This window comes from Bos grunniens, chromosome 7 (assembly GCF_055505025.1).
Source record: "Bos grunniens cultivar Pamir isolate PY7600 chromosome 7, Bosgru_T2T1.0, whole genome shotgun sequence".
Classification (NCBI taxonomy): domain Eukaryota; kingdom Metazoa; phylum Chordata; class Mammalia; order Artiodactyla; family Bovidae; genus Bos; species Bos grunniens.
In genome coordinates this window covers 48,625,463-48,648,800 of record NC_141171.1, presented here as the reverse complement: position 1 = coordinate 48,648,800, position 23,338 = coordinate 48,625,463, and the positions used below count along the sequence as shown (strand labels likewise).

General features: G+C 44.0%; 1 protein-coding gene across 3 annotated transcripts in view; it reads left to right on the top strand.

Moving 5' to 3' along the window:
• Positions 1 to 23,338, top strand: part of SPOCK1 (SPARC (osteonectin), cwcv and kazal like domains proteoglycan 1) — a 583,470-nt gene that overhangs the window by 216,540 nt on the left and 343,592 nt on the right. For all 3 annotated transcript variants that reach the window (XM_086411695.1, XM_086411694.1, XM_086411696.1), the window contains one exon: positions 22,378 to 22,423. In XM_086411695.1, the coding sequence (XP_086267821.1) occupies positions 22,378 to 22,423 (46 nt within the window). The remainder of the gene's footprint in view (positions 1 to 22,377; positions 22,424 to 23,338) is intronic.

Here is a 23,338-nt window from a genome sequence, read left to right as displayed (position 1 = left end):
AATGAAGATCTATTCAAAGCGAAAATCCGTAGCACTTCTGTGATTTTCATTTCTTCCCCACCTTTAAATCTAAAACTCACTGACGCCCTTGTGTGCTTAGAATTACCACAGGTGTGAGTAGCTTTTGATAATTTCTAATAAATAATCATGTTTAAGCTGAGTGCCAGTGGAACATTTTTCTGACACTCTTTAAACTGGTTATTTATTTTCTTGGAGAAATGGAACCTAAAATGGCTCAATAATGAACTGCGACTGTTATTACGAGACTTGTTCACATAATGGTGAGGAGGATTTACGTTCCCAGGTAGATTGTAATTGTGAAAGATTTAAGAATAACGTGGTAGAGAGGCATTGTTAATAAGCATGAACGTGGTTGAGTGTGTATTCATAGTTTATTCGCTATTTTCTCCAGTTCTGCCATTTGGGCCCCTTGGTCATGTAGCAGAATGCAAGGGCCAGCAGGAAGGCAAGCAGTGACCTAAATCAAAATCGGGTCTAATTTTTAGTTAGTTGGGCCTCAGATTTGTTAAGGTGTGTTGTTGTGCTATGTGTTCACTCATGGCTGAAGTCTTTGCAACCCCACGGACTGTAGCCCACCAGGCTCCTCTATCCATGGGGCTTTCCAGGCAAGAATACCAGAGGGGGTTGCCATTTCTTCCTCTGGGGGATTTTCCTGACCCAGGATCAAACCTGCATCTCTTGTGTCACTTTACTGCTGTGCCACCTGCTAAGGTGCATGCTTTCCCATAAATGAGGGCATAGGATCTGTTCATGGCCCTCATGGCTGTTAGCCAGGGAAGAAGCACATTAGTCTGGGGTGATTCATGGATCAGACTACCAGCTGGTGCAGTTAGCAAGCTGCTCTCACTTACGATGGGAACCGCCCACTCCTGGAACCTTCTCAGTGTTGTACAGCTAATGGGCAAAGATCCTGTTTCATCCTCTGTCCTCTAGCCGTGACTCTGGCTCAGAAACCACCAGATATCTGGTGTAATAAGTTTGTCCTCCCAACCCCAGGGTGTCTCCTAGGATTTCAGTTTTTCTCCCCACACTTTCCATACTTTGGCTTCACCCACATCTTAGCCCAGAGGCTCAGCTTCCGTCTACTTTGTCAAAGGTGAGATTTGCTTTCAACATAATTAAATTACAAGTTTCCAAGAGAATCATAAAAACTCCGTTTACCAGCTCTGATTTGACTGGTGGCTGTTCGGAGTCTTTGTAGGTTGATTACATCTGAGTTGGGTCCAGTAGAGTCCATCCTCTGGGAGCTGACGGTGTAGAACTTGGCGGGTACTCTACCATCTGGGAATACTGGACTGCCGTGGTGTGTGGGAAGAGCCCAGGACTCTGTGGTTTGACAGAGCTGGAGCTGACCCCCTGCTCAAGTTACTTAACCTCTCTGATCCATAGTCCTCTCTACTGTAAAATGTAGAGGCTACCTCCATTCTTGCAAAGGCATTGTGATGATTATAGAGGATAATCAATGCAAAGTGCAGAGCACAGTGCTTGCCTGGCAGCAGGTATTCAATAGACATATGTTATTTCCCATTGTAGGTTGAATACAGGCTTGAATTGCCATTTCTTCATCTTGCTTTGGAGAATAGTGGAGTCTTAGCACCTCCTTAGTACCTGGGTCTTTGCTGTACTGCCCACTGGCTCCATTTTGGGTCTGTAGTAGAAAATATTCTTGGGAAATTTCCTGGTGGTCCACGTGACACAGCCAAAAAATACCCTCCCTGCCAAAAGAGAAAATATTCTCACACTGCCATGTTCATTTTCCTGGTCACTGTATCTTTTCCCTTAAAGGCCAATCTCAGACTCTTCATTACCTTTTCCCTTCTCCACTCATTCTTTTTCCTTTAATTTAAGTATAGTTGATTTACAATATTGTGTTTCTGGTGTATAGCAAAGTGACATGTTATACATATATATGTATATATACATATATTTAATATTCTTTTCCATTATGACTTATTATAGGATATCGAATATAGCTCCTATGCTATACAATAGGACCTTATTGTTTACCTGTTTTATATATAATAGTCTGTATTTGCTAATCCCAAACTCCTAATTTATCCTCCTCCACCCCTTTTCCCTTTGATAACCATAAGTTTGTTTTCTACATCTGTGAGTATGTTTCTGTTTTGTAAATAAGTTCAAGATTCCCCATACAAGTGATATCATATGTCTTTATCTCTCTGACTTATTTCACTTAGTATGATAATCTCTTGGTCTATCCATGTTGCTGCAAATGTATTATTTCCTTCTTTTTTATGGCTGAGTATTATTCCATTGTGTGTGTGTATGTATGTATATACACACATGTACATATATATGTATATTTATATATGTATGTATGTATATATGTGCATACCATATCCTTATCCATTTATCTGTTGGTAAATTGCATATTTAGGTGGCTTACATGTCATGGCTATTATAAATAGTGCAACTGTGAGCATTGGGGTCCATGTATCTTTTTGAATTACAGTTTTCTCTGGATGTGTGCCCAGGAGTGGAATTGCTGGACCATATAGCAACTCTATTTTTAGTATTTTAAGAAACCTCCATACTTTTTTCTATAGTGGCTGCACGACTTACATTCCCACCAACTATGTAGGAGGGTTCCCTTTTTTCATATCCTCCCTAGTAATTGTTATTTGTAGACTTCTAAATGATGGCCATTCTGACTAGTGTAAGATAGTACTTCACTATAGTTTTGATTTGCATTTCTCTCATAACTAGTGATGTTGAACACCTTCTCATGTGCCTTTTAACTATCTGTGTGTCTTCTTTGGAGAAATGTCTTTTTTAGGTCTTCTGCCCACTTTTTGATTGAGTTGTTTGTTGTTTTTTTTGATATTGAGTTGTATGAACTGTTTGTATATTTTGGAAATTAAGCTTTTGTTGGTCACATAATTTGCAAATATTTTTTTCAGTCTACAGGTTGTCTTTGCATTTTGTTTATGGTTTCCTTTGCTGTGCAAAAGCTTATAAGTTTGATTATTTTTAAATAAATATTTATTTTTAAATAAATAGTTTAATCAAACTATTTTTTGTTTTTATTTCTATTGAATTGGGAGACTGATCTAAGAAAACATTGGTACAATTTATGTCAGAGAAGGTTTTGCCTATGTTCTCTTTCTTCTAGGAAGTTTATGGTAGAAAAATGTCTTATATTTACAAGTTTAAACCACTTTGAATTTATTTTTGTGTATGATATGAAGGTGTGTTCTAACTTCATTGATTTACATGGTGTTAGCTTTGCCAACACCACTTGCTGAGGAGACTGTCTTTTCTCTATTGTATATTCTTGCATCCTTTGTTGAAGATTAATTGATGGTAGATGTGTGGGTTTGTTTCTGGGCTCTTGATTCCATTCCATTGATCCACGTGTCTGTTTTTGTGCCAATATCATGCTGTTTTGATTACTACAGCTTTGTAATATTGTCCGATGTCTCCTTTCCACTGGTTTTTAATCCTCCTCACCTTCCATCTTTGCCTGGACCTGATAGATATGCTTTAAATTCAAGGGCTAGCCAAGGTTTTCTCCCCAAACGTTGCTCGTTTTTCTACTGGCAGACACTCTGGCAGGATTTTGTCACCTCAGACTGGATCCCTTTTGAATATGAATGGAACTCTCAGTCCTCTTTACCGGCTCTGAAGAAAGGTCCAGGAGCAAGTTTTGATGAGAAAGGGTAGGGGAGAAGACCATAAGGGCACAGATGCCCTGCTGGGAGGTAGAGGAGGAGCGGCAGAGTCTCTGATTGCCTTGTCGCAGTCAAAGCTGCCTGTGTGTAGGGAATTCTGTGAGGAAAGGCAGCAGGCGCCTTGGTGAACTTGGATTTCATATGAGGAAGTGACTCCCACATCCTTCCCTGAGGACATTCCAGCCTGTGCCCCTACAGACACCCACATCTTTAGAGTATGCTTGTAGTTGGATTCTGAAGTGACTTTTCTAGAAGTTCTGCATTTATCCAGAGTGTAAATTGTCCAAGGACCTAACATATCCCCAGTTAGTGCTTAGCACTCTTGAGGGCATGTGTGTGTGCTAAGTCACTTCAGTTGTGTCTGACTCTTTGTGATCCCGTGGACTGTAGCCTGCCAGGCTCCTCTGTCCATAGGATTCTCCAGACAGGAATACTGGAGTGGATTGCCATGCCCTCCTCCAGGGGATCTTCCCAACCGAGGGTTTGAACCTGTATCTCTTCTGTCTCCTGCATTGGCAGGCAGGCTCTTTACTACTAGCACCACCTGGGATGCCCATGCTTGAGGGCAGCTCTGGTCTGCTGAGATTTCAGAGCCCCTCCTCAGAAAGATGATGGATCTAGTCCAGCATTGGTCTTTGGTGTTTAGTCTCCTTTGCTGTTTAGTCTTGGCACCGAGTTGAAATCAGGTCATATCAGGGCATCCAAGGAGGCTCCACCTCTACCTGGCAGGGGCTAAGAGAATTCAGCTAGGGAATTCCTCTCACCCAGACTATTTTGGAAACCCCTGACAGCCAAGGAAGGGACATTTAACTGCTGATTAGAACCTGGCAGCTCGTCCCCAAGCAGACACGTCTGTCTGTATTATCACCGTTTTATGAAGGCATCACCTCCTTCCTGCTGTGTCTGTTTCCACTGATAGCAGGAGTGTGGGTCCCACCAGGAGCTAATGTAGACTTTCCCAGTCCGGATGTCTGCAGATGCTTGGATGGGCTGCAGTGGCAGCCAACGGATAATGAGAAATCCATCACACACACGCTTGCTTGCAGCTCTGGATCACGTGCGTTAAGCTGTGAGTAATGTGATTACTTAAGTGGCGTTTTATTTACACTTTTGCACCAAGCAGTGGCTGCTGCTTTTCCAAAGCAGCCATTACCCATATTTGATTTCTTAAAAATGTCTGCAGTCGGGACGGCAGCATCACAAATGGACTCGTCCAGAGGAAACTAGCACTCTGTTTTTCAAATTCTGTTATCAGCTTTCAGCAGAGGATATACTGAGGTCAATTTAAAAAAAAAGCAGTGACATGTTTGGCTATTCGGTGCATACTACATGCTGGGCATTTTGCATATGTGTTCCAAGTAAGCCTACCAGTGAAGTGGACACCATTGCCCTCATTTTATAGATGAAGAAACTGAAGCTCATAAAGGTTGCAAAACATTTACCCAGAATCATTTGGCCAATGGTGGTGGAGATGTCAAGAGAAGTTACTAGTTAAGAAACTACCATGGGCTTTTTTTTTTTTTTTTTTAACTTTACAATATTGTATTAGTTTTGCCAAATATCGAAATGAATCCGCCACAGGTATACCCACGTTCCCCATCCTGAACCCTCCACCCTCCTCCCTCCCCTCCCCTCCCTCTGGGTCTTTTATGTTTCTTTATGTTTCATATCCAGAAGCAGAACCATTGATTTCAGCTCCAAGCGAGGTTAAGAGCTGAGTTTTGTGAAAAGAGAGGTGTGTGAAACAGACATATAAGGCTTTGATGGGCAACACCAAAATAACCTGTGCGGTGTTGTTCCCAAATAATTCCAGCAGGCAGCCCTGACAAGGTGCCTCTGATTCTAGCTGTGATTTGTGTATCCTCCTGGTAAATCAGATGAAGTATCTGAGCCTCAGATGCCTTATTAAATCGAGCCACAATTTGGGTTTGTTTCAGGAGCTGTCACCACCTTGTGAGTAAATATACGATTTCTACTGTGAGGTCTGGGTCCTTCTCCTGACTATTTCTGGCAAGGGCCTTGGGCTGTGTGGTACTGAGTGAGCTGAGGGTCACCCCCTGCTTATTCCAGATCTTGCATTCCTTAATAGGATGCCAGGACAAAAGGAATAAATGAATGCTTACCCTATTTGCCAGCCTGGAGACAGGCAAATTAGAAGGGCTTGTGACTCCATTCAGTTGCCTGAAAAGGTGCCTAGTCATTGTTTTAGGTCATGGCCCAAGAGGTTCTGCCTTCTTTTTCCCCATGGGCTGTGATTTCAGTTCTCAGTCTGAACTGTTGGTGTAGATGGATCGTATACTGCAGATTTTAGTGCTGTATGAATTCATGTAAAAATGATTTTCCCTCTCTGGCTAGATTTGTCCTGACTGCAATGTTAGGACAAATTGTTAGGGTAATTTAACAAAATTTAAATTTTGTTAAAATTTAAAAAAACCTTTACAAAACTCTTTAAAAAACCTTAACAAAATTTTAGGGTAATGCTTTCTTTGTTTCCCTATCCTACAGAACTTTGAATGAATGAATGAATGGGTAAATGGATGAATGAACAGACAATATGCAAATATAGAAAGTAATTCATGTTAGTTTTTAATTGAAAAATAATAAAGCAGGAAGAAGACTCTTGTATTCCTCCATCCATTAATAACCATTGTTACCATTTTGATTTTTCTCTATTGCTTTTCTGTAGTTTTGTCTTCTTACAATGGGTCTTGGGCATTCTTTAAGGGTAGCTGAGGTATCTAGAAAACGTGAGCATGTGACTGGCTAAATGAGAAGATTGTTTATAATGAGTGGGACCCAGCACTACGCCAGTGTAGCCTCGTTGTCCTGGCTTCATGCATGTTGGTAGGCATGGCTGTCCCTTCTTCTGTCCCAGGCCTCTAAGGGGGTGGGCTCCAGGCATGGGGAAGGTGTGGTTATGGAGTGGATGAAATTATCACCATTGCATCTTTGGTCCTCTCTATTGCATCTTTGTTTCTTTCTTCCCATGTTTTGTATGGGACTTTCTCAGAGTCTCCACCTTTCATAAGAAGATAATTTGGCTAAAGAATTTGATCTTGGAAAATCTTTCCAAAAGGTTCTTGGTAGTTCTGGGCATCATGTGAAAAAAATAAAAAAACCCAACTGGACTCTTTCTTTCCTATTTTTTTTTACCACACCATGTAGCTTGTGGGATCTACAGGTCCTGAACCCATGCCCTTAGCAGTGAAGGCATGGAATCCTAGCCACTGGACCACCAGGGAATTCTCTAAACTCTTTCTTTAATGCTCAAAAGTTATTTAATAGGAAAGGGATTTTAAAGATCTAGAATATAAGGACTGTTTGTGTTCATATTAGGTTCTTAAAAACTGGAAGCAAAAATAAAAATCAAAGACAAAAACAACTTAATGTTTTGGTCTTCTTTGGATTCTTCCAGTGCCTTGCAGTCCTTGCTAGTTTGAAAATTGCTCCCACTTCATTTACATAGAGCTTTCAAGTGTATTTGATTTATTATCTGACATATTTAGAATCATTGAATTTTAAGACTGTAAGGGGGCTGCATTGTTATTAATATTCCTGTTATCTTCCAGATAATACATGAAAAGAAAGCCTGAAAATAAAAACATATGACATGGCTTCTGCTGGCTGAGTACTCTTCCACAAGAAATAAATATGTCCTTATTGATAGGTATTTTGTTACCATAGAAATGGCCCTAGCTGGTAATTTTGCCCTGGAGGGTTTTGATTTTAAAAGATGGGTACATTGGCTAGGAAGCCCTCAGGAAGAACAGGAGGCCCTTCAGTTCAGTTCAGTTCAGTCACTCAGTCATGTCCAACTCTGTGACTCCATGGGCTGTCGCAAGCCAGGCCTCCCTGTCCATCACCAACTCCCGGAGCTTGCTCAAACTTATGTGTGTCGTGTCAGTAATGCCATCCAACCATCTCATCCTCTATCATTCCCTTCTCCTCCTGCCTTCCATATTTCCCAGCATCAGGGTCTTTTCAGATGAGTCAGTTCTTCACATCAGTGGCCAAAGTATTGGAGTTTCAGCCTCAGTCCTTCCAATGAATGTTCAGGACTGATTTCCATTAGGATGGACTGGTTTGATCTCCTTTCAGTCCAAGGGACTCTCAAGAATCTTCTCCAACACCACAGTTCAAAAGCATCAATTCTTTGGTGTTCAGCTTTCTTTATAGTCCAACTCTCACATCCATACATGACTACTGGAAAAACCATAGTTTTGACTAGATGGACCTTTGTTGGCAAAGTAATGTCTCTGCTATTTAGTATGCTGTCTAGGTTGGTCATAGCTTTTCTTCCAAGGAGCAAACATCTTTTGATTTCATGGCTGCAGTCACCATCTGCACTGATTTTGGAGCCCTCCAAAATAAAGTTTCTCACTGTTTCTATTGTTTCCCCATCTGTTTGCCATGAAGTGATGGGACCGGATGTCATGATCTTAGTTTTCTGAATGTTGAGTTTTAAGCCAACTTTTTCACTCTCCTCTTTCACCTTCATCAAGAGGCTCTTTAGTTCCTTTTTGCTTTCTGCCCTAAGGGTGGTGTCATCTTTGTATCTGAGGTTATTGATATTTCTCCCAGCAATCTTGATTCCAGCTTGTGCTTTATCTAGCCAGGCATTTCTCATGATGTACTCTGCATATAAGTTAAATAACCAGGGTGATAATATACAGCCTTGACCTAGTACTCCTCTCTTGATTTGGAACCAGTCTGTTGTTCCATGTCCAGTTCTAACCGTTGCTTCTTGACCTGCATACAGATTTCTCAGGAGGCAGGTCAGGTGGTCTGGTTTTTCCATTTCTTTCAGAATTTTCCACAGTTTGTTGTGATCCACACAGTCCGAGGATTTGGCGTAGTCGATAAAGCAAAAGTAGATGCTTGTCTGGAACTCTCTTGCTTTTTCAATGACCCAGCAGATGTTGGCAATTTGATCTCTGGTTCCTCTGCCTTTTCTAAAACCAGCTTGAACATCTGGAAGTTCACAGTTCACGTACTGTTGAAGCCTGACTTGGAGAATTTTGAGCGTTACTTTGCTAGCATGTGAGAGGCCCTTAATTGTTACCATTAAATGAGGCCCTTAATTGTTATCATTGACTGGGAGAAGAAGGGGGGACCTCTAGGGTCTTGGTTCCCAGAGCCTTTGTTCTCAGAGATCTCACCTCCAAAGAAAGAGATGCTTATTTAATAAAGGAAGGTTGAGCAAGCTGGCCCTGTGTCTCTGTAGGACAGAAAGAGGGTCAGGCATACAGACTAGTTGGTTCCAATTGTGGCCCATATGACTTACATATGTTCTTGACAGGCAGCATGGAAACACCTGCTGGTTGGAAGGGCCAGGGTGTGAGCTGGCTCTCGTCCCTGGGGTGGCATGCCATGGGGTGAGTGTGGCCCCTCCAGACATAATACCATTGCTCAGCCTTCCAGCTGGAGTGGACTGATCATAGTGATGTCAGTAATCAGCCATGGCAGCTCCAGGCTTTCTGGTCCCAGAGCAAGTGGCAGACCGGATGGTGTGGCCATGGGGGCTTCGGAGACCCTGAGCAAGGCAGACCTCCTGTTGTCCACTCTCTGTGGCTGCCCCTGGGCTCAGGCTTGCTCTCTTGTTGCCCGGGTTGAGGGCTGTTGCAGCAAAGAGTCCTGCTCATTGTACTTGTTGGCTCCTCATCCCACCCACTGCATGTTCCTTGCCTAGAAAACTCCTTGTCCATCTGGACCCAGTGCAGGTCCCAGTGCCTCAGTAGAGTCAGCCCTAGTTCCCCAGAATGAGTGGCGGCTTCCTCCTCTGTGTTCTGTAGCTATTTTATCTTTATAATGACTACACTGCCAGGCATTGTTATGCTCCATCTGCTGATATTTCTGGCTCCCTCTACACTGGCCAGACCATGGGCTTCTGAGAGTAAGGGCAGAGTATTACACGTGTCTGTTTCTTAGCACAAAGGCAGACATGCAGCAAGTGCTCCATATGTGGTAACTGTGCACACATGGAATGAACTTCTTCATTGGTGTCCTTGGTTTCATTGACTCTTTCCTTTTTTTTTTTTTAATTTTTTTTTTCATTGACTCTTTCCAACCTGTCCCGCACTTAGCCCAGCACCTTCAGAAAGCACCACTGTGATGGGAGCCACCTCCAAGTTCACCCTCAGCGGTTCCTCAGTGCCTGGAGATTAGGTGTGGACATCTCATCAGGCACAAGGTCCCTGAGCCTCAGCCCCAGCTTCCTTGCAGCTTCAGCCTTGCTTTGTCTCTGTGGGTGCCCCAGGCGGATTATGGAAACCCCCACCCCCAGAAGGCAACAGGATGGTTAGATATTTGTGGAGTACACAGATCCCCAAGAGTTAGAGCTGAACAGCTATCACAAGACTCAAACACATTGACCTTGGTATAAGGATGGTCATCTTATCTCTGGATGCTATCTTTTTATATGACGTAAGTACATCATCTACCTGTCCAAGTGGTCAGATGAGCAAGTTCTCAAGCATGGAGCCTGGCTAAGGTGCTTTGGGATTCTTTCTCTAAGTCACCTGAGCCTACCAGGCCTCTGTTTGGCAGCGCTGAGGGTGAGAGACTGGCTTCCATCCATCACAGAGTTGTAGAAATGTTCGTTAGGTGAGAGGAAAATGAGCCCGTCTCCAGGATTATTAGTCCACGGTTCAGGATTGATTGGACCCAACAGCCTTTGGGAGTATGGGTCCCATGGGGGGTCTTCAGTCAGTGTGGGAAGATTGTTCTACTCTTGCGGTGAGCCCCAGTTAGTTATAGCAGTGGCTGTACCTGGGACAGGGAACACTGCTCCCATTCTCTGTGGAAGCTTTGCCAGTGATCACAGAGGGAAATTGTGGCTGGGGAGTGTGGGTCTAATTGGCAGGCTCGTTTGCGCTTTAGCATAGGGGGAACATCACTTCAGAAGTTGCAGATTTCAAAGAAACTCTCTCAGATTCTGATGGTGACATCATTGCTTTGAAGTGGACTAAAGACCTTGACCAGATTTGTTTCTGGGGTGTTGGTGGGAGCATCTGCTATGTATGTGGTCCAAAGGCCAAAGCCTCGGGATGCAGAGGAGGGCAGGCAGGACGACTGCTAGGATGTGCTCAGGGATACAGTGAGGGAGCTTTTATTGCTAACTTTCCCAGATGCTCTTTCCAAGAGAAGAGGCTGAATGGCAGGGCTGGGAGGAGCTGTGGCAGGTCTTGCTGTGCAGCTAATGAAAATTTCATGCGAAGTCTGCGGCCGTGGCTTCCCAGAGAGATGGCCGGTGCCAAAGCCACCAGGTCTTCTGTGTAGTGGCTTGATGTCAGTGTTGGACACTCCACTTTGAAGCGAGCCTCAGAGAGTGTGGTGGCAGACAGGTGTGCTGGCAGTGTCTGGTCCAGAGCCCACAAAGTGCTCCTCAGTGGGGCTTGCTCCTGAGGCTGCTGTCACCAGAGCTGCTGGCCATGGTTCTGAAGCCTGGGCAGCCATGTGGGGTAGGGAGGGGTCAGGACGTCTGGGTGTCCCAGCTACTTTCCCAGAGCCAGGCACAGGACAAATGGACTTGCTGTCCAGTTGCACAAAGACCCCGTGGGGGCAGGTGTTTACATTTCCCCTTTCATAGATGGGAAAGCTGAGGCTCAGATGCATGAAGGATCAGTGCAGTGGTAGAGTCTCTTGGGAGGCCTTTGGGCTGTGTGTCAAATCCCTTGCCATTTCCTGCAACCATCGTGTTCCATCTCCAGTAGGGAGTGAGCCCTGTGTTTCCTCCCAGGTGCTCCAGTCTTCACATACCTCACTGGTCCTCTGTTCACTTGGTGCATTTCACACAGTGTGTGGAGCTCTGCCATGCCGGCTGTCAGAGAAGGCCCCCAGCATCCCTAGGAGCAACTCATTCAGTGACCCTGACCACTGCACAGTGCTTGGTGGAGAAAACCAGGATCTGTTTGTCTGTTTGGAACCTCATTGATCTAGGAACAGTTCAGCGTCTCCCGCCCACTCCACCTCCCTGGACCTGCGAGGAGACCCCAACCATCTCTGCTCATTCTCACCTCACCCATCCCTGTATCCTCTCATGGGATATCCCCCCTTGACTGGGACCCAGGTCTAAGCCCCAAGACTGGAGCACATTCTTTGTTCTTCTGTTCTCCAGCCATGCTGGAGTCTCCCAATGTGACGTACTAATGTAAATATTGTTACCAGAGTGGATTGCCATTTCCTTCTCCAGAGGATCTTTCTAACCAGGGATCCAAACAGGGTCTCCTGCGTTGCAGGCAGATTATTTACTGTCTGAGCCACCAGGGAAGCCCCTAATGTAAATATTGTTACTATTATTTATTTGTCCAGTTTGAAAAAGAAATCTTCAGAGCTGGGCAAAACTGAGCTCAAATCCTCCTGCTTCTTACTAGCTGTGTAAACTTACAGTAATGTGATGTCTCTGAGCTCCAGTTTTCCCAGGTAGGTCATCAGGGTGCTGATTGTGCCTCCCTCACACAGCTACTGTATGGATTCCGTGAGCTAAAACACAGTCGGCTTGGCACAGTGCCTGGCCCATGTTGAGCACTCAGAAACTGGTAGCTGCTATTATTCTTAGATGATTAATGTTAAACGTTACTATTACTTTGATGTTTTGATTGGATTTCAACTTCAGCTTGTCTCAGATTCTGAATCTTGCATCAGACATCTGCCAGCTGTGGCAAGCCAAGTCATGAAGTTCGTTTGTTCCCTGGGGTGACTCAGGGGCATTAGCAGCCGTGGAGCTACGCTGTCAGGCAGAGGTCCACCAGCCCTCCTTGGTTGCTCCCTCCAAGGTCTTCTGCCATCATCTTTGCTGGTGCCAGGTTCCTGTTACCGCCCCAGTTGAAGTCACACTAAAGGAGTTGCCCATTTCACCATCCTCTGAAACTTCCAGGACACAGAGCCTGTGTTCTGAATCAAAGGGAGATTAACTGGGGATCTGCAGCTGACATAAAAGAAGCCACAGAGGTTGAGTGATTCTTTCTTCATAGGAGGTGGTCACTGAGTACCTGGTTTGGAACGGGCACCGTGCTGGCCCTAGGTGTGGAGGGGAAGACACCCCACCCTGGCCCTGGGGACTGGCAGGCGTGTAGTCGAGTGGCCAGAGAGTGGTCAGCCGCTGCAGAGCGGTGACATCAGGGCTCTGCTAGGGGCTGCCCAGGGGCTGTGGACCACACAGCAGACACATCTCTGGCGTGGGGGGACTGGGAACAGGGAGGTGGCCATTGAGGACCATCGTCTAATCCAAACCGGGAGTTGATAGAGCAGTGAATATTAGTCAGAGAAGGGAGAGGAAGGGGGTTTCAGCACAGAGGATGCAGCATGTGTAGAATTTTGGAGCTTGGCTGTTGCAGTCCTGAGAAGTAGCTCATGTGGGGCTGGAGTGAAGCGTGTGGGCAGGGGTGTGGCCTCAGGGGGACTAGAGGACTCAGCAGGGGCTGTGCCTCACAGGGTCCTGGGAGCTGCTCGTGAGCTTGGTCTTGGCCGGGGGGCTGTTGGGGAAACTGGAGTATTTGATACCCGGGCACGGTGAGGGCTGACGCCCCTTCAGAGGATCCTCATAGGAGCAGCAAAGGGGATAGCCTGAGCAGCGTACAGGGAGAGTAGGCTGGCCTGGCACGTGGGGGTGACCCCAGGAGAAGCTGGGGGCCCAGCTGAGGCAGAGGCTGTTTTATACTCTGGAAGGCAACATCTGGATGTTGATTGAGGCCTGCTGGCCTTGGTGGGGGGGTGGGGGGTTGGGGAGGTGGCGGTGGGGAGGGGGCGGTGGTGGCTGGAGTGGCATTCTCAGAAAGATGGTGGGACCTGATTAATTTGGAGTTCGTGCTGCTCAGACAGGACTGGGCCTTGGGCCAGTACGATTTGTATTTTCTGTAAAGGAGAGGTTTATATGCTCCAAGATGGCAAGGGCCTTACTTGGTGTTTCAGTGAAGTGACCCTTCTCTGGGTTTCTCTGACTGTTTTCTACATGTAAATTAATGATTATGCAGAAATTTTACCTGTTCAGAGAGGCCTAGTCCACTTAAGAGAATATAGTGAGTCATAATTGAAACTTAAATTTACTTAGAATTAGATGATGTGTAATTGATAACAGTGGTTCAAAACATCTCTCACTGGTTCACTGGTTGCACAGACAGCTCTGTGGTGTAAGTATTATCTTTTTTTTTTTTTTTTAATAGACAGGGTCACTAAATCTTAGAGAATGGGAGCCTGACCTTTAAACAGAGACGTGCATGTAAGTCATGTTTTCACATTTCATTGCATTTTTTTCTAAGCCACTCTTCATCTGTAAGACTAATAAAATTGCATGCATTGAAAATATTTCATAATTATTGTTCCCAAGGGCAATTGGTCTCCCTTCATTTGGGCCTATATGGTATGATTCAAATGCACAAGAGCCACATAACTGAAATTTTAAGCATATCATTATTTCTATAAGCCTGTTTCAGTGTTTTTGAGACATCTCAATATTATAAACCTCTGGAGATAGACACAAAAGTGTACATTTTAATTTATTGAGTCATTCTTTGTGCCTGATGATATCCCAGTTGCTGCCACATTATTGCAAATTGTTGTGACCCATCCTCCAAGGTAGGTGCAGCAGTCTTGTTTTGTGGATCAGGGGGCTGCAACTCAGAAGCTGAGGGGCTTGTGCCAGGCCAGCTGGTGGGTGAGTGTTCGAGGCAGGATCTGAGCTTGTCTGCTTCACAGCCTGTCCTGTTCATAGTGTTTCTATTGTCTTTGAATCATAATCCTTCTGTTTCTCTCCTGTTTGGACATTCAGAAGCCCACTCCTGGCTCGCTCAGGTGTTTTGATCATTTTGCTATTGAGGTCAAGGGAATGGGTAGCTTTGAGTCTGGGAAGACACCCCTTGTCTTGGTCAGAATACAAATGCAAAATCATAGACCTATTGTATTCCCAGAAGAGAAAGTTAGGTGTAGGGCACCCTTTCTGGAACAGATCTCAGACTCAGTTTTTCTCTTTGAGAAAAGCTGCAATCAGCAGTCACTCTTCCAGAACCCAGCTTGGATGGACAGACAAGGACAGGCAGACAGCTGTGAGGAAGGGGGATTTCTTTGTGGTGGTATAATCCCTTAATCACCTGGAGGGACCACGACAGTGCTATTCATTTCACAACCCAGGACCATAAACTCATGTCCTTCTCAGGTTTTAGACCCCTTGAAGTTATTTTGGAGCTGCAAGGTGAAATAATTGCTTTGCAGAAATGTAGAAGGTCTTTTATTCTTGTTCTCTGATGTCATCTCAGGACTTTCATTGAATTTCACCCATTGGACCAGTGTCACAGCAAATTAGTCGTTTAAAATTCTCAAAGATAATAATTATGCCTGTATATTTGGATTTAATCACAATTTTGCTAGCTGTTCTATAGTAACGACACAGATCACCAGAGGGCCCTCAGATTTCCCCACACTTCACTTATTCCACCAAGAACCTAACGTTCTTTTCATGAACTTAGTGAATGAGGGAGGGGACCTTTTAAAGGGAGTGATGGTCGGTAACTTAAAGGAAAATGTCTGCCTGTGACCTTTCTAATGTTATAATTTGAAAATTTGATGCAATTATCAAAAATGTTTACATTCCTTCCTATTGTTTGATGTGATTCTTTTTTTTTTTTTTCCTCATTCATAATGCTTTCGTACTCAGGAAGTTGAGGTAGGTTTTTGACTTTTCCACTGTGTATTAGACATAGCATCAAAATAGTTGCCAAATAAAATGTAAATATCACTCTCAATCCTAAATCTCAGTGGTAAATATTTGTTTTAGTTCAGTGAACCAGCACCACACACATTTATTTTTCATGGGTATATCCAGGGGATGCAATTTATCAAATGCATATAAACAGTCCATTTGCTGCTTTATCTTTTCTCATTAGTTACAGTACAAGTATGATTGTCAGTTATTATCTGTGTTTTACTGGTGGGTTATTTATTGAAAGAGCAGAGCAACTGACATTGTTATTTTCTAAATCACTTTGTCTGAGGCCTGCAGGACTTTATACCAAATGTCAGACCAATTTATCAAAGAATTACTCTATTCAGGAAGCAAGTGATTTAGAGTGTATAAACATACACCCACCTGTCCTTATGTGCACATCAGGAGCGGTTATGCGCATTTCACAGGAACATGGAGATGTTAAAGCTGAATCAGCTTACTTCAGTTGACTCCAGTAGAGCCAGGACTTACTGTGTACTGTTTTTCCCTGGGGGAATGTGCAGGTAAAATCCAAACCTGCTCAGAATTAGCCCGGCCCAGGTGTGTGGGTGTGATTTGTGCCCATGCAGATGTGTTATCGGTCCAGGTCCCAGTCCCTAGTGTACAGGGTTCTCATGAGTGGGATCTGTGGAGTGACAGGGCAGGGGGCCTCGAGTCACTGCCCAAGCTGGGCTGGGTGGTTGAATGCTTCATGCAGAAGGATTCCTACTGGGGTTCTTCACCAGGGTGGGAAGGGCAGGCCCGATGGAGAGAAGACTGACAGCACAGTGCTTACCCAGAGGTGTTACCGGAAATCGAGGTGAGGGGGTGTATGAGAAGCCAACTTCTTTCTCAATAGGTGGAATGTTTTGTATTTCCAAATAGCATCACGAGTAGGGATTTTTACTGCACACAAATTAAAATTACAGGCAAGTTTCACTTATATAGTGTCATTTGGGGCTTCCCAGGTGGCTCAGATGGTAAAGAATCTGCCTGCAATGCGGGAGACCTGGGCTAGATCCCTGGGTCAGGAAGATCCCCTGGAGAAGGGAATGGCTACCCACTCCAGTATTCTTGCCTAGAGAATTCCACAAAGGAGCCTAGTGGGCTACAGTCCAGGGGGTCGCAAAGAGTTGGACACGAATGAGTGACCAACACTTTCAATACAGTGTCACCTGGAAGTCTCACATTTCCAGTGATTTCTATGATCATTTCAGAGACACTTTCCCCACCTGCCAGCCAGCCCTCCTTCTTATTCTCCCCAGTCAAGTAGTATAAAAAGATACTTTTTCACACTGAATTCTTTGGAAAGCAGTTTGCCTATAGCCCCTTAACTGACATCTTTATAAAAGTATGGGGTTCGATAAAGTGGGATTAACCTCCCTCTAGGATCTATAAACCTGACTGTAGTCCACTTTGCCCTGCAGGGCAGTGCTTTTCTCTTTTGTTTTTATCTACAGGGGGTCTTCAGATGACCTCAAAGAGGCTGCCTGCTCTCGCTTAGACTTACTTTCTTCTGTACATGTGTACATGTCTCCATGGCTCACCCCTGGTCGAGACAAATGAGGCACCCACTTATTTTCTAGGCTGGTAATTTGTATTATCTCAGGTAATCTTCAGATGAAACTACAGTGTTCAAACAATTTAGCTAAAATATGTATAAAAGAGAAATGATCTGTCCCGTGAGAGCTGAGTATATTTGATCTGTGGTAGCTAAAGCTGTAAAGTATATCATACATGCCATCATCATCTTCATAAGTGGGAGTAAAGCAGTTGGATTGCAGAAGTGGTTTCCATTTGATTGTGCCACTCTCTTCCTCAGAGTTGCTTTAACATTCTTTGGAGCTGACATAAGCACCTCTGGAAAGGCAAACCCCTGGGGAATATCTGAACTAAATTGCATCAGCCATTTGGGGGCGGTGGGACAGTGGAAGAAAAATTCAGTTTCCCGATCACAGTTGGTTAAAATGAGAGACTTTCCAATCAGTTATGATGTCTATGATAAAGAGACTTAATCACTAAAATTATGGGAGGATATTTTTTGCATCATTTCCTGGTAGGGAGGCTTAAACGTTTTCTTGGAAGATGCATTATACAGCAGAATGTTCTTTGGGGTGTGTGTGTGTGTGTGTGTGTGTGTGTTATTAACATATACTGATATGTATTATATCCTTGAGTGTGCTAAGTCGCTTCAGTTGTGTCTGACTCTCTGCGACTCTATGGACCGTATGGTGCCAGACTCCTCTGTCCATGGGATTCTCCAGGCAGGAATACTGGAGTGGGTTGCCATTTCCTCCTCCAGGGGATCTTTTCAATCCAGGGATCTAACCAGCATCTTTTACATCTCCTGCATTAGCAGGCAGAGCTCTTTACTACTTGTGCCACCTGGGAATTAATATCTATTATATATGATAATATAAAATATATGTTACATATATATATATTTTAAAAAGATTTCATTTTCCATAAATGCTTATTAAAACAGGGTATCTCTAAAGTAGTTGAAAGCCTAGAGTTGAATTTCTTTGTACCAGCTACTGGGTGCCAATAATGTCTTAGGATCCAGTATTAGGTTTGTGGGATATCGAATGTTAATAAAATGAATATGATTTTATCTCTGTTGATCAGCTGTGGAGGATTTTAAAAAATAACTGGGGCCATGGTCATTCCATGACTCTTCCTCCACAGTCCACCACCCCTTTCTTCATTTTTCTAGATACTATCATTTGTCACTTTCTTGCTGGGATTTGTACGCCAACTTGTGATTTTTTTTTTTTTTTTTTTTCTTTTTACTATGACTGTATGCTCCCCTGCAATGTTTCATGATTTTGGACATGAGTCAGCAGGCTCAAATTTGAGACTTTTCAAGTTTACAGGATCTTCTGGGTTGTAACAGTCCCTAAAAATTTGGGTGATTTTCTTTTTTTTCTTTTTTAACTTTACAATATTGTATTGGTTTTGTCGTATATCATTTTTGAAGTGGTATCATGAAATGGAATCAGGTCTTCCTCATATGATGAGAATTTAGAAGGAGGCTTTTCTCTTCCCTGTCCAGCAGAGGTCTGACTTAATTATCCTGTGCAGGGTAGCGCATAAAATACACATGTATGGTAACACTTCCACCCTTCACTCTTCAGCTTGTAGAATGCACTATTAGGAGTTAATCAATTTAATAAATGACTGTATCCAGGTATGTATCTTTCTATTTAGATTGTCTGTTTTAAAAATTAACTGATGCTGAGGTCCTTCCAAGTCATTTTTAAAGGCTTTATCACTAGATGATCAAATTACCAGTTAAGAGGCCAACTCAGATGGATATGGCTCTCCTGGCAAGTGCGACTGAGTCCCTCTACCATGCCTTCCACTACAGTCTGAGTTTTAACAGGCCACATCTTTATTGGTCAGAAGGAAGGTCAGAGACAAGGGCTCCTGAGGCCCTAGACTTTTCTGCTCTGTGGACCAAATTCTGGGGGCCATGCAGCAGGAACACATTTGGTTACAGGGCAGTACTGGGGTGATGTTGGGGCTGTCACACTGCTTCCCATGTTGGGATTTGTCATAGTGAGAAAATAGATGCTGGGTGTTGTCAACAACACAGCAAGTCCTGGGTCTGTTTAAGGATAACCTAAAATGTATGTTCACCCCACTCCAGTACTCTTGCCTGGAAAATCCCATGGATGGAGGAGCCTGGTAGGCTGCAGTCCATGGGGTCACTAGGAGTCGGACACGACTGAGCGACTTCACTTTGACTTTTCACTTTCATGCATTGGAGGAGGAAATGGCAACCCACTCCAGTGTTCTTGCCTGGAGAATTCCAGGGACAGAGGAGCCTGGTGGGCTGCCATCTATGGGGTCGCACAGAGTCGGACACGACTGAAGCGACTTAGCAGCAGCAGCAGCAGCAAAATGTATGTTACATTTACAAAATTCAGACAGAAAATAAGATAAAGGAAAAGCTGGGCTGGTGCCCCTGGTCTTAGGCCCTGAAGAAATGACCATCCAGCTGTCCTTTGTCCCTTGGGCATACTGACTGTTAAGTGAGGCCCCAGGATGAGGTGAAGCCCTAGAAGGGCATTCTTTTCGACTTTTCCATGTGGATTTAGATGCTCTTTCACCAACGTTCCCCTAGCAGATGAGTGTATTGATTAGTACAGCCCCAGGGGCTTGGACGGGTCATGTCTGCAGACCTAGCTGGTACAGAGTGGAAGGCTGATCCATGAGCTCTGGGCTTGTATGTCTGGACTTCGCTATGGCCAGGCCCAGTAGGGACTCCCATCCCCTGTGCTCATCGACCAACCCCCAAGTGGGCTCTGGTGCCTGTCTCTCAGCTGGAGCCAAAGGGGTCACACCCAAGGTTGTCTGCACTGCTGGCTCATTGGGGTCTGCTTTGGCCATCTGCTTTCCTAAGGCAGGGTGAAAGCAATCAGAGGCAGGGAGTCATCTCCTTCTCCACTTGGCCTTGCTGGGTGAGAGGCTGTTAGACTCGTTCTGCATAATGAGCTCTGACTCAAGGTGTACTTTCACATTTGGGCAGCAGTTAGGCAGTATTATTACATGTGTGATGAGTTTTAAATATTCTCATGCAGATAGCCACTTGTAGAAGTTTCATCTTGAAATCTCTGACTTTCCCCAAGAAACATGTAGAAATGGCAATTATAGTTAGCTTGGAAAAGTGACAAGGTCCAGTAGAATGCTTCATATTCCATCCAAGTTATAACATATGTTGAAATCGTTAGGAAATATTCAGTTCCTGAGACTGGCTCAAACCTTACTTGGACATCAAAGAGAATGTGACATGTGAAGTTAAAGCAGGACTGTCTTTGGCTCCAGTCCTTCCCTGTCGGACTCACAGCCTAAGCTTCTAAGGACTTCCATGTATTAAAGGAGCATGTTCTAGTGGAAAATAGTTCACATGATTTCAGACTGTAATTAGGTGATGCCATCCTTATCAGAGGGCACTTATGGACCACAGCTGGAAGGATGGAGATTTTGTTATTTTTTTCTCCAATAGTGAGGATAAGTTCATCTTAGGTTATCTCTTTTCTTGCCCTTGTCAATAGCAGAATGTCTGCTGCTGCTGCTAAGTCGCTTCAGTTGTGGCTGACTGTGCAACCCCATAGACCAGCAGCCCACCAGGCTCCTCTGTCCCTGGGATTCTCCAGGCAAGAACACTGGAGTGGGTTGCCATTTCCTTCTCCAATGTGTGAAAGTGAAAAGTGAAAGTGAAGTTGCTCAGTCATGTCTGACTCTTATCGACCCCATGGACCGCAGCCTACCAGGCTCCTCCATCCGTGGGATTTTCCAGGCAAGAGTACTGGAGTGGGGTGACATTGCCTTCTCTGCACAATGTTTGAGTCACTTGCTTATGTTCACTTGCTAAGAGTAGATTGGCCATCCAACCTGAGAAATAAGGTGGTAAATTTCCCACTGATCATCCAGCCCTTAGCTGAGAACCATTAACTTTGGCTGCCGAGTTTCAAACCACATAATTCAAGAGATGAGGATTGTATTTAAAATAATAAATGGAGAGAGATGTGACAGAGGGATTATTTTAAACTTTCTCAGTGCTGTTTCATGGTGTAGACCTCAGAGATTTCCTAACCAGCTGAGTTGAGAAGGCCAGTTATGGCGTAAAATTAAAGCCAGAGCAAATTGGACCAATTCCTTGGAGTTAAACATGATTTAATGCTGAATCCCCAGGATCCAGAGGAACCTGTTCATGTTTATTCATGCCCTGGAAAATGGAATCACCACCCAAGAAGCAATGTTCTGATTTTACTCTAAATCCTGTTTCCTAAAATCTATTTAAGGGCTTAGGTGAACTCAACAAGGATCTAATAAAGCCAGGTAATTGAATGACACTGAGACCAATAAAATGCAAAGAGATGGTATGGGAGATAAATGGTCACAGGAGAGAGCATGGACCATAGTTGAAACTAATTGTGTACTTTGGTGTAAATGAGGTTTTCTAGAAGAGAAATCCAGGCCTCATTTTGGACAGCTTTATGAAACTGCAGCATGCAGAGTGCCAGCCAAAAACACGTCCCACAAATTGTTTGAATATACTCTGGAGGAAATTAACTGAATGGGGGCACATGCCCTAAAATTGATGTGGGGAAGTTGTCCATGGGCAGGGCCCCTGCATGCTGCAGACAGTTGAGTTGAGCTGGCAGAGGGGGTGTGCTCATCTGCAGTGGAGTGGGTGAAGGCTGACAGAGAAGAGAAACTGTGGATAATGAAGGTTTGGAGGGGAAGGGTTATTAGAAGTGAGGAAGAGGTTAACAGGATGATGGAGCCGTGAGTGACCTAGACCCTTACAATTTCAACGTGATCAACTGTCTAGCCTTGGAGCATAAATTGAGGCAAGCTACATGCAAGAAAGACACGGTTATGAATCAACCAGATTGGCCAGCCTTTGTTTTTTATCTACACAACCAGAACAAATGGTATTAAGGTGAATATATGCCAGTGGTTAATTCTCACATTTGAATGACCCTCTGTTTTTAGTTTCGAGAAGTGCTAGAAAACTGGAACTGTGCACCAAAGTTACATGTCTCCATGTAGGAGAAATGTTGACAGTTGAATTATCAGTGGTTACAAACACAGAGGCTTAATCCCAAGTGAGAACAGCTAGGCATCACCTGCGGCATAATTGATAGCAAATACATCTTGCACTTAGAAGGTGTCTGGGTTTATCTGTCAAACCGGGAAGAGCAGTGCTGTTTCCATACTAGGCTGAAATGTATTAACTCTTCCTAGTGTATAATCCATACAGTTTGAAAGACAAGAATTTGAAAAGGCAATTGATACTTTTGATTGCACGTGAATGCCTTAGAAAAATTTCTGAACCCTTAGCGTTTTCCTTTGTGTTTTGGGAGGTGGTGGGGGGAAAGGCAGGTTTTTGTGCAGTTATATGAGAAACTTCCTGAAATCTGACTTTTGTTTTCTATTTTTTTTTTCCTTATATAGGATGATTATTTCAGAAACTGGAATCCCAACAAGCCTTTTGACCAAGGTAAAGGATGCACTATTTCTTGTTGTATATTTCGTGGAAAAATGCGATCTCATTTTTCCTTCTTTGCTTGCTAACTTCCTCTTCCCACAAAGGCCAGCTAGCTGACTTATTTTACCCACGTTGGGGGACTAAATAGATTGGGGTGATAGAAATTATTTTATCAAGTTGGTTATTTGTCTGAGATTGTCTAAGATTTAAATAATATTTTTATTGAATTGACCACTATAATCATTGGCTGGTTTTGTTAGAAAACAAACACAAAAAGAAACAAAATAGTAAAATGCTTATCAGACTAACCTGGTGGATTGTTGGGCTGAATCCAGTGATTTCATTCATGGAACTGACTGTACCTAGAGACGCTGTCCAATTCACATGAGCCACAAACATGAAACTTTCTTATCTAGAAATAGGCCAATCCCAGGAGGCTTTCAAGGGCATTGATATTTCATTTGTTTAAATAACTTCTTCATGGTTTCTAAGTAGAAGCTTGTTTCACAGGTGGTTCACTGACTGCTTGGGTTTTAGCCCTCAGAGGGCTCTTTCCACTCACCCTCCAAGCACAAAGCCAGGCTCCTGAGGGCCATTGTAAATCACCACCTCTGTCGTCCTGGGAGTTATTTAAGATGCAGCGAAGGCCTGCTGTGAATCACGTCCCTGTTCCTATCGTTCCATTTGTGGCTGCCCTTAGCACAGACCTTGCTGCTGAAATGGTGTTAAGTACGTATATGCAGTTAACGCTGCAACTCAGAGGGAACATGTTGCCTACTAGGTCTCAAAGATTCACACTTCTGAGAACCAGCTTCATTTCTGTAGCTTGAGTATTTGATGTGATCACAGTGGTCAACTTGACACAAAGACGTCAGGGAAGGCATTGATGTGTAACGTGATAGAAGGCGCCCTTTTCTGCCCTCTCCT